A 17,225-nucleotide genomic window follows, 5' to 3' on the forward strand; every position below is an offset into this window, starting at 1 on the left:
AATATCTTCACGCTCACGGTGGAGGTGAAAGCTCTGAGGATTTAAAAAGGAAAATACAGCGAGATAAAAGGCATGAGTTAATGGAGATAAGTATTCTGACCCCATGTCCCACTATTCATGGTGTGTGTGTGTGTGTGTGTGTGTGTGTGTGTGTGTGTGTGTGTGTGTGTGTGCTTTGTAAGGGAGCAGAGGAATTTTGATGGCTCATTATTAGTCAGCGTAGAAGTTTTGTAATGTGTTAATATTGTAAGTTGGTTTTGTGTGTGTGTGTGTGTGTGTGTGTGTGTGTGTGTGTGTGTGTGTGTGTGTGTGTGTGTGTGTGTGTGTGTGTGTGTGTGTGTGTGTGTGTGTGTGTGTGTGTGTGTGTGTGTGTGCGTGCGTGCGTGCGTGTGTGTGTGTAGGCTGTATAAGGGGAAGCTCCACATATGCGCAGTTAATGGGGTGAGTGAGAACGATGTAAGAGTTACGTAATGGTGAGGGGAGTGTAGTGGGAGTGGGGTAAGGGTGAGGTAGGAGTGAATTGAGGAATAGACAGAGGAGAGGCGGGGGTAAGGCAAGGAGTGAGGTTGGAGTGGGGTAGGGGTGAGTTAGGAAACAGTTAGGGATAAAGGAAGGAGTGAGGTAAAGGTGAGAGAGGGGTGAATGAGGAGTGAGGTAAGGAGCAGTACATGGTGAAGTAGGGGAGAGGTAAGAGTTGGTCAGGGATGAAATTAAGGTGAAGCAATAGGCTCCTTCTCGCACACCAAGCCCTGCAGTAGAATCCAGCAGGAAAAAGTGAGAGGGGCCACTAAGCAGCATACAAAACTGTCATGGAAATGTCATAGGGAAGATTGACAGAAAAAAGTGTATTTCACACACTCTTAATCTGTAAGGGAAAAGTAGCTTTAATTTCTTTGAAATATATCTCCATATCTGTACTCTCCGTGATCATAATGAAAGGAAAATAATTGGCCAGGGTTTTGTAATATTCATTTATGATCGTGGTTAACTGGATGATCGAATCTAGATACTTATCCAATTTGACTATTAAATGCCAATCCCATAACGCAGTATATAATATTCACTGGCAATTTGTTCCTTACGGTTACAAACCTACTGAAAAAGAAATTGCTTGAATCGACTAATTTTACGACCATTATATACCTATAGTGTGTTTCGACGAGTCTGTTGTGAAATATTTTTTGATCACCGTAGTCATGCTGAAAAAATATAAATTTGAAGCAAATTCCCTCGTAGTCTACGTTCTGTATGGTTTGTTTCATAATCAGGGTATCATTTTTTTTCATTTTTCACTGTACTACTTGTATTTTTTTGTGTAATATGGTGATCAAAACTGAACACAATACTCCAGATGCGGATATACTTAAGAATTATATAAGGTGAGGATGGTGATAAGATAGAGGTGTGGTAGACATGGGAGAGGTAGATGTGAGGTGGGATGAGGTGACTGGGTTGAGGCTAGGGTGAGGTGGGATAAGGCAAGGTCAAGTAAGGAATACTGTAGAAGTGATGTATCTGCAAAGGCAAGGGTTAAGTAAGGGTGACATAAGAGTGAGGTAAGGGTGAGGAGGAGTAAGATAAGGAATGACAAGGGTGAGGCAGGGATGATGTATCAAGTGTCACTAGCGTCTAAGAAGGAAAAAAAAAAGCTCCACAGACAAAACTTTATCTCAGACTCAAAGTACTCCACACATCCTTATTTGACTCTTCTCTTCCATACTTATGTCGGCTTCAATTATTTCGCATAAACTCATCCTGGCTCACTTCTAACGCATAAAAATTTATCTCGGCTTCAAATGCTCCACATTATTTCCTACACTTAGAACTATCACAGCTAACATGAGTACCATCATTACCACCACCGCCGTCACCACCACTGCCATCACCGCCGCCACCACCACTACCACCACAACTGTAACGCTTTCTCCACAACCACAGTTACTACAGTAATTATTGTTCTAACATTTTTTTTTTTTTATAGCCATCCGCTATCACCACCATGGTCACTACTTTAACTATAACACTCTCCCTACGACGACAACTACCATCACAATAACAACACATTGAATTTTTCACAACCATCACTACCACAATTATTACGCTCTTCCCACGACCACAACTACAACACATTAAATTTTCCACATCCACCACAGTTACTACCACAGTTATAAGTCGATCCCCACAACCACAGAGAGAACATTCAATATTTCGCCACAACGACCACCACCACCATCACCATCACAGTCACTATCACAACTATAACCCTCTCTCCATAGTTATAACTACCACTACAGATATAGCTTCACGAAATCTCCCACAGGCACCATTATCACCATCAGTATGAGCACCACCACCATCACCAAAGCCTTCCCCAGTCCCCCTGCAGGCCGAGCGGGGGTTCTGCTGGTGGGGAAGTGCCGAGTGAGGGAGACGGGAAACGCTACAACCATATTCCGATTTGAGTGGGTCCCTCCTTAAAATTTAACTAAAAACTGTTTGGCTCTCCTGGTATTGCCACCACCAATTTAAAAGAACAAGGTCCTAAAAACTTAAACACAGGACAGACCGTGGCCGTTATGAAATAATGAAATACCGTTTATATATTTTTTTATCTACAAACATGTTGACTCTTTTGATATTCTCTCTCTCTCTCGCTCTCTTTCCCCCACAGAACTCATCTCCAGCGTGGGGGTTGGCATGTTGTGACCTGTGACTCCGATGACCTCCCTGACCCACCCAGTGACCTCCAGCACCTCCTCCACAGCCAGGGCATATCTGTCGCCGTGGGTCTGCATGCTTTCCGCTCCTCTGCCGTGCTACTGGCCTGTCGGGTGAGTCAGGGACAGAGACGTACCCAGGCAAGTCCATTCATACAGACGGCCTTGACTCAGGGTGTGGATTTAGATTTGTGTATACCATTTTTGCGCTACGTGCCAAGTTTGATTTTCCCAGACGGTCACTCTTCCCTCCTCTTTTTTTTTTTTTTTTTCCCTATATCTACAGTATATCTATAAACCTAGGCTGCTTTTCTCTCTCTCTCTCTCTCTCTCTCTCTCTCTATCATAACTTATCCTATCCTGACCCAACTCAACTGACCTATATGACTGGCACTCTAACCCTACCTGCTACTAAGAAAACAAACCTAACCTACCCTATAGTTTCCTGGCAATGAAAAGTGCAAAAACCGTACACAGAACGGAAATCAGCGGCCCGGATTCACAAACACACTCAAGATCAATGCATTGCCATAACTAGGATTTGTTTTCTTTTGGAAGATAAAAAATAAACTTGGGAAAATTCTATATGCAGCTTTACTACCTCTTGTGGAGCCACTACCTCTTGTTTTTGGAAGAATTTGACATCTAGGACAGGAAGTTGTCTATGAATATGCTTCCTGGACTTCTCTAAAGGGAGTAGGAATGGACATCTCCGAAATGGCGGGGACCTTGCAACATTTCTCCACTTTTGGAGCGACACACACACACACACACACACACACACACACACACACACACACACACACACACACACACACTAGATGATGCTACGAAACAAAAATCTCCCTAAAATATATGTTTACAGAATAAAATATGAAATGTAATTAAAAAATTTCAATATATCGTTATTCTTTAAGTTCTGAAGCAACTTATTTTTTTTTTTCAATGCGTTTAGACAAATAACTAAACAAATACGTTTTGAGAAATTATTGGTTTTGAAATAAGATAAAGTAGACACTTCATACAAGCAATATGTACTAATTTTGTGTACGCAACGCAGAAGTAGAAGCATGGTAGCATATATTTTCCCAGATGTGCCAGGAAAAACACTGTCCTCGTGAAACATGTCAACCATTTTATTGTATAAATTATTTTTCACATTATGGAAGTAAGCGGACTTGTCCTACGAATTTTCATTCAGCTGTTGCTAGTTTTGTAACACAATTATTACTCATATCAAGCTGCGCCAATTCTAAAGATATTACTGTAGCTGTCCTCTGTGCACGAGAGGATTGTTATGAAAAGAATATCATTATATGATTCTCACACATGGATTTTACGACGAGGATGCATCTTCAAGATTTGTCAATAATTTGTTCAAGAGAGATTCTGTAAAGACGGTGTGAGGTTATTAGCACCAAGGCCTCCAGCCATTCCCCTAAGGCAGTGCAGTGCTGCTCAGTTGGACGAATTTACTTCGAAGTTGAAAAGTGTACTTTGCAATGCAACTTATTACAGATAGTTATGAGAAGGCGAAGAACACGAGCCTTTCGTAAACTGCCAGTCATTTGGAATGTGTCTGCAGCACGCACCAAGGATTCTTTAAATAAAGAATCATACCACAGTACCCATAAAACAACTATCTAAAGTCTTATGTTCTTGCAACCTCCAGATGATTTCCGCAGCTTAGGATTGGCCTTATGTCTGCACAGATGTCGGTGACCTATCATGTGATTTCACTAACCCTTTGACGACGTTAAACATTTCAACTATTCCATCCTTGCTACCTTCATACAACTTTGTACATTACAAGAAAAGCCTCTCGTTTATGTTACTGTCCATACTTTCCACTCACTTGCTATCTGAATTTTTCCATGTTTTGCTACCTCCATACTATACATTGCAGGACTCTGGCTTAGACTCGTTTGTGCCATCTTTACCAACTCTCTGATGTCTGAGCTGTTATAGTCCCTGCATCTCCTAATGATTCTGCACAGTGATCTATCGTCTGTACAGGCTGCCGGGGTGCCCTACGTGGTGGTTTTCGGTGGGACAGACGTGAATGAGGCTGTTCAGGACAGTGCCAAGCTGGAGGTGATGAGCAGCGTGGTGGGGGGGGCCGGGCATCTGGTGGCAATGAGCGGGGCGGTAAAGGACATTGCACTGAGCACATGGGTGAGTTTGGATAAAGGAGAGCGAAGGAGAGACAGGAAGAAGGAAGGAAAGGGAGGCTGGAAGAAAGAAGGACGAAAAGAGAGGGGGGGTTAAGGGGGTATCACATTAGCACCTCTTCACTTGAAAACCTAATTCCATATACAAGTTTTCTGGAATCAAGCACAGACCTAATCACACTATTTTGTGTCTTGCTCCTTCAATCTCTGACAGAGATGCTTCTCCTATTTTTTTCTGTTGAGTGGACTCGCGACCGTCGATCAACAAATAGGACCCTTGTGATAATAAGGACAAAGGGATGGCCTCATTTTTTTTTTTTTTTTTTTTAATCAGTGAGTATTTAGCCTCCCTACTCCAAGTACTTTGAGCACATGCCATTGTTTCTCTATTGCCGTACCAAGTCTCCAGTACTGAAAAACAAAGGTCATAAATTGTGCTTCTTTTTTTCTACTGAATCTGGATTACTGAAATCGAACAGCGAAACCCGGAGTGAAATCTGTCTATCTACCTATCTGTTGCCAGACGCCATAATCCCGCAAGGGGCGGCCACTTGACTTCGAGTTAGTTGTTTTACGGGGAGGGGCACTAACCCTTCACCAACCCACTTACTGACACGTAGGGAGCACGTATGGTTTGGTTATATGGTTACCACCCATCGTTGTAAATGGTTTCTTGGCTTACAGGAAACCATTTGGCTTGTCACTCAATGTAAAACCACCTGTAAAGGAAAGAAAAGCAATAAGCAGTGACAGGAAAGATGGGAGAAACAGGAAGAGAGGAGGGTAGGCACAGAAAAAAAAAAATGATAAAGGCTAACGATGAAGTAGACAGCACTACATCAAGTGAGTGCTGTCTACTTCATCGTTAGCCTTTATCATTTTTTTTTCTGTGCCTACCCTCCTCTCTTCCTGTTTCTCCCATCTTTCCTGTCACTGCTTATTGCTTTTCTTTCCTTTACAGGTGGTTTTACATTGAGTGACAAGCCAAATGGTTTCCTGTAAGCCAAGAAACCATTTACAACGATGGGTGGTAACCATATAACCAAACCATACGTGCTCCCTACGTGTCAGTAAGTGGGTTGGTGAAGGGTTAGTGCCCCTCCCCGTAAAACAAGTAACTCGAAGTCAAGTGGCCGCCCCTTGCGGGATTATGGCGTCTGGCAATAGATAGGTAGATAGATTTCGCTCCGGGTTTCGCTGTTCGATTTCAGTAATGCAGATTAACGACTTCGCAGATTTCAGTATATTATCACATTATGTTCAATATACTTCTTCAAGCCCTTAGTATTAAGGATGTCAACAGCAGTTATAGCATTCAATAAAAATATAATATCTTCAGTTTTGGTTGTGAGTTCGTGTCAGTTTTGATAGATCGAAATCCCAAAACTTCCATCCTAAGCTTGCCGAGTGTTTCCTCAGCTGAATACGGGATCCTCGGCCAAATTACTCTGGAATTATCGGCAAACCTTATTCTCGTCCGTCCGCCCTTCATCGGGTGCCAAGCTAAGGGTGAGGAGCAGGATGGTAAGGGGTGCCGGGAGTTTAGTAAATGGGGCTATCAGAGATATTGTGCTAAGGACATACGTATGTGTGGTTTTGGGGAAGGGAGAGCAATTAAGGGAAATGGGAAAGGAAGAAGGGAGTGAGGAAGAGGTGGGGGGAGGGAAAGAAAGGAGGGAGGGAAAGGGCTAGGCCTACATAGGACATACAGATTACAGTGGGATGTTGACCAATGACAAGAGATGGAAAGATGGAAGGAGGGAGGGAGAGAGGGAGGGAGAGAAAGGAAAATGGGCAAAAATGGAAATGAATTAGGAGAGTGTCAGGCTGAGTGATCAGTAGAATTTTGAGTGACGCTGGACATTGGCATCATCGAAGGGGGCGATCAGGGACGGGAGTTGGTAGGAAGGGGAGGAAATATGAGAAGGGAAGGAGGAAGGGGGGTAGGAGGGGAGAGAATGGAGGAAGAGGGAGATGGGAGCTAGGAGAAAAAGGGAACCAGGGATGAAGGATGGTAGAGAAGGAAGAGGGGAGAGACGGTAGAAAGGAGGGAGGGAGAAAGGGGAAAAGAAGAGAGAGAGAGAGAGAGAGAGAGAGAGAGAGAGAGAGAGAGAGAGAGAGAGAGAGGTTAGTGAAGGAGTTGGAAGAGGAAGGGTGGTAAAACCGATTACCCTTACAAAGATGATTGTATTCATTTTTATTCTCGCGATGTCCAGATAATTTTCTTCAACTCAAAAGATGCTTTCGAAATGTTAGGGTTTGATATAGCCTTAAAAAAGCACCTTCACTACAAGAGCTCTTCCAGTGTTGAAATAATAAGCTATTGTCTGGAAGTAGCATGAACAGAATTTAAATTACGCATATATGCTGAAGAAGGAAAAAAGGAGAGGAATTGGGATAAACATTTTACAGGGTTTCTAAAGTAAAACTAAATTCAAGTGTATCACCACGTCTCTAAAATGAAATACAAAGCAAAGAACAAGTTCTGGAATGATAGCCTACGATTTTTTTCTTCTACTCCACAGCCGTTTTTGGATCCTGCATCAGTATCTATCGTCCCTCAAGCAGTACAGGTGAATCCGTCACTGGATTTCGATGTAGCTAAGTACCTACGCAGGCTGGAAGAATCACACCGCGAAGAGAAAGAGAGAACAAAGGTGACACAAACTAAACTCAGTGATAAACGTGTGTGTCACCCTAAGCACAGTGTAAAAGAAAACGAAAAGGAAAATAAGCCAACCAGAGAAAACGCAAATTCTCACTGTAGTAATGGTAAACTCATTTATGATACCACTCCAAAGCATGAAAACTCTCATCAAATCTTACAAGCCAAAACAGATGAAGAGCAACCGGAAGCAGAGTTACTTAAAGCATACCAACCCTTCGTCCTCCTGGTGGCGGGGCTACGACCAGTTAAGGTATGAATTATGTACCATAGTTGTCAACATTAATTTGCGGAATATTTCTTCCTTTTCTAGATTACTTCCAGTTCATTGATGGAATATGACAATACATTGATTCTGCATCAGTTCCATACCATTTCTTCATTACTTGCCTTATATTATTAATTGTGTTAACTGCATGTTACAGGTCAGTATTCAATATGGAGAAACAGTATAATAACTCAATACAATGGCATTACTGTACCTTCTTCATGGGTAGCATATTCTGTCCCACTGTTAATGTTACAGGTTTGCACTCAGGATGGAGAGATGGGAATTTTAGGGTAGGTTAAAGTGGACACAGTACCACTGACTGAAATGGACAAGCACACACAATCTGTTGCCCAGTGAAAACTCCGTTTATTTTTGCGGGAAGAAGTAAAGAAAGAGAGACATGAGAAGATTTTTGCATTCCCCATTCTCTGTCCTTCCTACAAAAAACAAACCACAGTTATATATAATGATTATCTTCTCCAAGGTCTGTTTTGCAGGAAGGGCAACGGGAGTTCAGAGTCTTCCCTTTCTCTCGTCCTTCCTGCAGAAACAAATATTGGATGCCACGGGGAATTTATCGTAAGTTTTCTAAAGAATTTGACTTTTGGACTGAAGACCACAGACTTTCGATGATATTACCTGTCGTAACTTTCCCTTGTTTTTTTAAGGACATAAGACAGGAAGATACTGTTTCCTTCTCTCTTCGTCCACCCTGTAAGAAATACACCAAAGTTACAAGAGGGAATTGATAGCAGATTTGGTTATGAACATCAATCTCTTCCATTTTTCCATAACGCGTCTCCATGGTCTACCGAATTAATGAAACAGTAGTTGATTTTTGCTCATTAGTATAACTGCTGGAACGCGATTGGTTATTTATTAATGCATTTCCGTTTTAATTACTTATTTTTATCAGTTACTAACAAACGTTTTTATTCACTTTTACAGAGTTTCCTAATAGAGAAAGTGTTAGTTAGGGCTATTGTAACCTCACCAGTTGCAAAAGTTAATCCCAAGCCAAATAATGTCGTCTGGAAATGGCAAGAATAAGATAGATGCCACTGAACTTTTACAAGATTTCGAGAAAGCGTAAAGGAACTACTGATTGCGACTGCGTTCAGGCAGGGAGGAGAGGAGAGAGGGGAGGGGGAAGTAGGGAGGAGGGAAGAGAGGGGAGTAAGAGAGGGGGTGAGGGAGAAGAAGGGAAAGGGAGAAGGAGGGGGGAAGGAGAAGAAGGAAGAGAGGGGGATAAGAGGGGAGAGGATAGGGGGAAAGAAGGAAGAAGGGGAGGGGGGGAAAGAGACGAGAGAAGGAGCCGTATAATGGGAGAGGGGAAAGGAGGACAGAGGGAATGAGGAATGGGGGAACAGGAGAGAGAAAGGAGGGGGGGGGAAGGGAGAGGGGGAGGAGGATGAAGGGAGAGGTGGTAAGTGATAAGGGGTGAGGAGGAGGTGGAAGAGAGGAGTGTGGGAGATGGATGAGAAGGGAGAGGGAGGAGGAGGAGGAGAGGGGGAGAGGGGGAGAAGGGAGATGGGGGAGGGGAGAGGGAGGAAAAGGGAGAGAGGAAAGGTACAGGAGACGAGGGGAGGAGGGGACGGGAAAGCTGGGAGAGGGGAATGGAAAAATGAAGGAAGAGGGTGAAGGAAGATGAGTGAAGAGGGGGAAGGGGGTGATGATGAGAGTGAGGGGAGACAAAGGATGAAGGGTCAGGGAGGATAAGGGGAGATTAGAGGAGAGGGAAGGGGGATGAAGGGAGAGGGTGAGGGGAGATAATGAGATGAAGGGAGAGAGGTAAGGAAGAAGGGAGAAGGGAAGAGGGTTGAATGGAAAAGGGGAGGGGATAAAAGGAAGGGGTATAGGAGAAAGGAGGAGGGGGTGAATGGAGAAAGGAAAAGGGGGTAAAAGGAGGAGGAGGAGGAGAAGGAGAGAGGGGGGAGAGTGGAACAGAGAAGAGGAAGATAGATGAAGGAAGAGGGGGGAGAGGAAATGTGAGGAGGAGGAGGAGGAGGAGGAGGAGGAGGAGAAGGAGCTGGAAAGGGGAACAGGGGAGGGGAAGAAGGGTGAAGAAGGAGGGGGAGGGGAAAAGTGAGGAGAGGGAGAAGATTGAGAGGGGGGGGGGAGATGCTAATAGTAATCCCTCAATCCCATCCCAGTGCCATTGTCCTCCAAATCTTTTACTCCTTCAGCACGAGTAAGTTATTCCTGAGTTAATCTTGCTATGTCCTTATTTTGTTATTTCGCTGAGGAAAAAAGAAAAAAAGAAAAAGCTCCAGTGCAAGGGATTAATGAAGGCTATCGGCAGTGTTACTAAACGAGTACGTAAAGGGGCAGATTGCATTCCACTGAACACAGCGTATGAGGTATCTGGCAGAACTGCAGATATGGTCAGGGTATGTGGAGACACTGTAGACAGTGTTGGGGTGTGTTTCATGATTGTACTTTAGATAGCGATGCTGTTTGTTGTATAACTGCAGATATTCTTTGGGGTATGTAGTAGTATCTACTGTGTTACCACATATGTTAATAGTATCAAAAGTGATACCACATATCCATTACCAATAGTGTGCTACATACCGAAATATTGGGTACAGTGTTTCCCTATAACACAGCATTCTCTAGTTTTGCCAGATATTATAACATCTTATGTGTTGCCACATGCCTCTACATTATCTTCACTGTTATCACATACCCTAACAAAGCCATCACTATTACCACACCGTTGGCTTTATATATATATATATATATATATATATATATATATATAGTGAAGTCAGAAAAATCTTTTCTTACCTGAGTAAAATGATTGGAAGGTAGTAGTAATAAAGTATTGAATGCTCTTTAAATAAAAGTGCTAATTTGTGGCGGTGCAGGACGTCCTGTACGTGGCGGAGGCTTGGAGCAGATGGCAGGAGACGCGTGGCGGGGGTAGGGGCAGGATGGTGATAATGGGACCTACACTGGATGGTGAATATGCTCATCATGTGCATAGGGAGGCTGCTAGGTGAGTTTCTCTCTCCCCCCCCCCTCTGTGTGTGTGTGTGTGTGTGTGTGTGTGTGTGTGTGTAAGGAAGATCGAATAAAGTGTTAGTGCCTAAAGGGTGAGAAGCAGTGTGAGAAAAAATGAACGGTTGTATGGAGCAGGTATGAAATGTAAAAATTATTTTGTCAATGAAAATGTGTGAAACAGGGCAGTGGGTAAATATGAAGTGCGATGAAGGATTAGTGTGAACTATGAAGGAGGATGGGTGTGAAGTGTGAGGAAGAATAAGCGTGAGGTGTGAGGGAGGATGAGTGTGAAGTATAAGGGAGTGTGAGTACGAATTGTGAGTGGGATGTGTAAGAAGTCTAAGGGAGGGTATAAAGTGTGAGGGAGGGTGCCTATGAAGTTTGAGAAGGAGACAAATATAAAAGCTTGCTCTAAAGAGAAGAAATATATATATTCAGCGTATGTTTATTTATCATCAGAGGCTTATGTGAATTTCTGTCATCGTTCATGGTAACTCCGAAATAAAACATTTGATCGAATACTGTAAGGTATTTCGGTAATACTGCTATCATTCTGCTGTTTAATTTGCTTCTACCATTACCACACCTATAACCACCACACCTGTCACCACTACGCCTGTCACCACCACACCTGTCACCACTACACCAGTCACCATTAACCCTGTCACCACTACATGTCACCACCACACCTGTCACCACCACACCTCTCACCACCACACCTGTCACCACTACGCCTGTCACCACCACACCTGTCACCACTACACCAGTCACCATTAACCCTGTCACCACTACGTCACCACCACACCTGTCACCACCACACCTCTCACCACCACGCCTGTCACCACCACACCTGTCACCACCACACCTGTCACTATTACACCTGTCACCATTAACCCTGTCACCACTACATCTGTCACCACCACACCTGTCACCACCACACCTGTCACCACTACATATCACCACCACACCTGTCACCACTACATCTGTCACCACAACAGCTGTTGGCACCACACCTGTCTCCATCATCACACCTGTCACCATCTCACCTGTCACTACCACCACACTTGTCATCATCACATCTGTTATTACCACTCTCGTCAATACCGCCACACCTGCTATCATTACACCTTTCACCATCACACCTGTCATCACTAATTTTCACCATCATACTTGTCGCTATTATTACACCTGTCGCCATCACACCTGTCACCACTACACCTGTCACCACTACACCTGTCACTGCCTCACTTGTCACCACCACACCTTTCACCACGTCTGTCACCACCACACCTGTCGCCATCACTCCTGTCACCACTACACCTGTCACTGCCTCACTTGTCACCACCACACCTTTCACCACGTCTGTCACCACCACACCTGTCGCCATCACACCTGTCACCACTACACCTGTCACTGCCTCACTTGTCACCATCACACATTTCACCACGTCTGTCACCACCACACCTTTCACCACGTCTATCACCACCACACCTTTCACCACGTCTGTCACCACCACACCTGTCATCACGCCTCTCACCACCACACCTGTCACCACGTCTGTCATCACCACACCTGTCACCACGCCTCAACCACCACACCTGTCACCCAGCACAGACTGAATGGGGTCCGCGTCTCGCCCAGCCTGCCGCCTAGTGAGTGTCAGGCTGTAATCTGCCAGGCCTCCGTCCTCGTCAACTCTTCTCGATCCGAAAGCATGCCCAACACAGTCCTCGAGGCCATGGCGTTGGGTGAGTACTTGTGTGGGTTGTGGTGGTTGTGGTTGTTGTGGTTGTGACAGTGGTGGTGGTTCTAGTAGGTGTGGTGATCAATATAGGTTGTAGTGACTGTGGAGGCTGTAGTAGTGATGGTTGTGGATGTGGTGGTTGTGGTTGTGACAGTGGTGGTAATTGTAGTAGGTGTGGTGATATACTGTATGTAGGTTGTGGTGATTGAGGAGGCTGTAATTGTGATGGTTGTGGTTGTGGTAGATGTGGCTATGGCTGTGGCGATGGCTGTGGTGGTTGGTGTGGCGATATATGAAAGTTGTGATGTGGTGACTGTGGAGGTTGTATTTGTGATGGTTGTGGTTTTGGTAGTGGTAGAGGTAGTTATAAATGTAGGTTGTGGTGGCTATGGAGGTTGTAATTGTAATGGTTGTGGTGGTGGTAGATGTGGTAGTGGTGGTTGTGGTTATGACTGGTGGTAATGGACGCTGTGGTTGTGGTGGTTGTGTTGCTAGTTGTGGTTGTGGTGGTTGTGTTGCTAGTTGTGGTTGTGGTGGTTGTGTTGCTAGTTGTGGTTGTGGTGGTTGTGTTGCTAGTTGTGGTTGTGGTGGTTGTGTTGCTAGTTGTGGTTGTGGTGGTTGTGTTGCTAGTTGTGGTTGTGGTGGTTGTGTTGCTAGTTGTGGTTGTGGTGGTTGTGTTGCTAGTTGTGGTTGTGGTGGTTGTGTTGCTAGTTGTGGTTGTGGTGGTTGTGTTGCTAGTTGTGGTTGTGGTGGTTGTGTTGCTAGTTGTGGTTGTGGTGGTTGTGTTGCTAGTTGTGGTTGTGGTGGTTGTGTTGCTAGTTGTGGTTGTGGTGGTTGTGTTGCTAGTTGTGGTTGTGGTGGTTGTGTTGCTAGTTGTGGTTGTGGTGGTTGTGTTGCTAGTTGTGATTGTGGTGGTTGTGTTGCTAGTTGTGGTTGTGGTGGTTGTGTTGCTAGTTGTGGTTGTGGTGGTTGTGTTGCTAGTTGTGGTTGTGGTGGTTGTGTTGCTAGTTGTGGTTGTGGTGGTTGTGTTGCTAGTTGTGGTTGTGGTGGTGTGGTTCTGACAGCGACGAGTATGGATGCTGTGATGTAGCTGTGGTGGTGGTGACTGTGGTGGTAGGTGTGAAAGTGTATGTGCTGGTAAGTGTGGTTGTGGATGTAGTGATTGTGTTGGTAGTTGTGGTGGCTGCGGTAGTTGTGGTGGGTGCAGTGGTGATGGTTGTGAGGGTCGTGTCGGTGGTGGATGGACGAGATCAGAGAGAAGGAAATGCAGGTAGACAGACAGAGATAAACAGGCAAACAGAGAGACAGATAAGCAGGCAGACGAACAAAACTGATAGACAGACAGGAAACCATAAAGAAAAACAGATAGGTAAACAGACTACAGGTAGATAAGAAGGAAGGCAAACAGACTGCTAGATGAACGGGCAGACAGGCAGAAGAAAGAAAAGCAGACAGAGAAACAAACAGGTAGATAAGCAGGCAGATAGACAGCCAGGTAGAGAAACTGGCAGACAGACGAAAAGAAAAAAAAAACAGGCAGACAGAGAGGCAGACAGAAAAATAAGTAGACAGAGAGACAGGATGATAAGCAGGCAGACAGACAGACAGAGACGCATTTCCACAATAGACACAATAAGTTGAAATACATGGCATCCCTGAGCTACACCCAGATATTTACTCTCCTACACCCGACCTTCGGTTAATGATGGCAATTAACTCCTCAGATGAGGGTAATTAGCTTGTTCTGATAGTTGAGGACACACACACACACACACACACACACACACACACACACACACACACACACACACACAGCAACTGGAGTGTGTTAATGAGTTGGACGCGTCAGTTGTGGTGGTGCTAATGTGGCTCGTTTGATTCCTGGCCAGAACATTAATTAACTCATTTATTACACCGCACATACACATGCAATAAAATACACGCAAATACACCCATACTCACAGATATACACTAAATCCTTGTTGTATATCTGGGGTATACCAAAGAGTCACAACTTTTTAATACAACCAGTTTTGTGAGTTGGGGAGATCACGTAACAAGAGAAGATTGATGGGAAATACCTTGTGTAATCTACAATGAATGTAATTGCACAAAAGAATATAAAAGGCAACATATGACTAGGATATTATTCACAGTCAACAACGATAGTCACTTCGTCTCTCCTGCCTCTCTCATCGCTACAGTCACAGATACTTGAATAAGACGACGTGGCCACAGGTGTATGAGTATATTTGGACCCATAGATGGACGATAATAGGCACCGCAGTCCACAACGTCACATTCAAGCGTCTGCGAATCCAGTGGTGAAAGAGAGGCAGGAGAGGCGAGCGCAGTTTTGTATCCGACTGTTAATGCACACTCAGTGACCCCTCACCCACCCAACCCCTCATCCTTCCAAACTCTCACTCACCTAAACACCTCCCCCACCCACCTAACCCCTTATCCACCCAAACTCTCACTCACCGAATCGCACACCCACCCAAACTCTCATCCACCTAATCCCTCACACACAAGTCTCATCCACCTAACCCCTCATCCACTTAACCACTTACCCACCTAACCCCTCCCCATCTAACCTCTAACTTTCTTATCCTTTCACTCACGTAACCATTCATTCACCTAACCTCTAACCCACCTAATCTTTCACCCACCTAACTCCTCACCCACCAAAACTTTCACTCACCTAATCCCTCACCGACCTGAGCCCCTCATCCACCTAAGTTCTGATCCAATCAACCTTTCTCCTATCTAACTCCCTAACTCTCCTAACTTCCCACCTGCCTTACCCTTCACTCACCTAACTTTTCATACACCAAACCCCTTACTCACCTAACTCCTCACCCATCCAAACTCTCGCCCAACTACCTCCTCACCCACTTTCTGTAAACCCTCACCACCAAACCTAATTCCCACTTTCGCTCTCACGCACCCAGGCACCCCTGTCCTGGTTCGCAACATTCCCGGCAACTCCACCTTCGTTACCCACGGCAGCACAGGACTTCTCTTCTCCAGTCCTGCCTCTTTCATCGACAACCTAGATGAGCTCCTGCAGGACTCCCCTAGGACGGCAGAACTCGTGAGGGCGGCCAGGGAGAGAGTCCTTAGCCACCATTCCATGCGGCAGGAGCAGATGGACTTTCTGGAGATCCTACGACGTGTGGTGAAGGAATAAACTTGGTTGTCTCGACGGTTAATGTCTTCAGCCTGAGAGGGACGTCTTCATGTGGTGGCACCGACTGAATTGGGTGGTGGGCTCATGAAGTTAGTACTCCCTTATTGAGATGTATGATGTGCATGGTAGGGTTGTACTACATGCCTATTCATGTATATCTCTCGTTGTCTCTGAGGGATATGGCATCTCTAAATAAGCTGACCTAAGCCTGCTCCCAGGGCGGGGCAGAGCAGAAGCAGGAGATTACATTCAGCTCTCGTAAGAGGAAGACGTACTACACTGAAACACTCTCTTGTCGCAGTTGTATCTTTCTGTGGCGTAATAAAAAGAGAAAAAACATCTGCTCCAGTTCCTGTTCACCTGCACGCTACCTCACTTCTAAGTCACAGGATTCCCACCACATTCCCTCCGCCTGCCGTGGCAGTGATTTAGCTGGGGGAAGTGACCAGCTGCGGAATTTAGTGTATTCAGTACCAGCCGGGAACATAATTGGTGGCTAGGTGTGGAATTCAGTGAGTCACGCCTGCGGCTATAGCTGCTGGTGGACTGATTATAGAAAGTGATGGTGACTGTTGGTGACTGATTATAGAAAGTGATGGTGGCTGCTAGTGGACTGATTATAGAAAGTGATGGTGGCTGCTAGTGGACTGATTATAGAAAGTGATGGTGGCTGCTAGTGGACTGATTATAGAAAGTGATGGTGGCTGATTATAGAAAGTGATGGTGACTGTTGGTGACTGATTATAGAAAGTGATGGTGGCTGCTAGTGGACTGATTATAGAAAGTGATGGTGGCTGCTAGTGGACTGATTATAGAAAGTGATGGTGGCTGCTAGTGGACTGATTATAGAAAGTGATGGTGGCTGATTATAGAAAGTGATGGTGACTGTTGGTGACTGATTATAGAAAGTGATGGTGGCTGCTAGTGGACTGATTATAGAAAGTGATGGTGACTGCTAGTGGACTGATTATAGAAAGTGATGGTGGCTGATTATAGAAAGCGAAGGTGGCTGTTTCAGTGACGTCTGTCCCAAGCTGAATAAAATCGTCTGTCAGTAGCAAGAATAAAGCATGAAAAACCGTCACTGGATTGAAGGAGTTATGTTCCTAAGCTGAGAAAAAAAAATCGTCTGGGGATAGGGGTGGGGAACGAAAAAAAAAAAAAAATACGTTCCCGGGCTAAAAGGATATTAAGACAATCCGGCCTTAGCACATTTAGGAAGAGGAGACGTATTTCACTTTGTTTTTATTATCTCCAGACTATTATTTTCAACTTGGGAAAAAATCGTTCTCTTTGATTGGGGTGATGAAGGCTGTATGCAATCCCTCCTATTCGAAAAAAAGGTCTTCTTAGTTTAATAAAAGCGTCCGAAAGTAGCATGAATATAAGAAAAAGTATGTCATCGTAGTGACGAGGCAAAAAATGGAGGTTTCATTCATTTATTTTATTTACTGGCTA

General features: G+C 44.7%; 1 protein-coding gene across 1 annotated transcript; it reads left to right on the forward strand.

Moving 5' to 3' along the window:
- The first annotated feature begins 1,320 nt into the window (after nt 1-1,320).
- Nucleotides 1,321-15,767, forward strand: LOC145409224 (glycosyltransferase 1 domain-containing protein 1-like). The gene is made up of 9 exons (XM_080279708.1): nt 1,321-1,379; nt 2,277-2,462; nt 2,672-2,831; nt 4,734-4,892; nt 7,414-7,545; nt 7,690-7,806; nt 10,695-10,825; nt 12,445-12,578; nt 15,529-15,767. The coding sequence occupies exons 1-9, from the start codon at nt 1,321-1,323 to the stop codon at nt 15,765-15,767; spliced, it is 1,317 nt and encodes a 438-aa protein (XP_080135834.1).
- The last annotated feature ends 1,458 nt before the right edge of the window (nt 15,768-17,225 follow it).

Source organism: Coenobita brevimanus, chromosome 80 (genome assembly GCF_032717465.1).
Source record: "Coenobita brevimanus isolate Jiangsu-jjx chromosome 80, ASM3271746v2, whole genome shotgun sequence".
Lineage (NCBI taxonomy): Eukaryota > Metazoa > Arthropoda > Malacostraca > Decapoda > Coenobitidae > Coenobita > Coenobita brevimanus.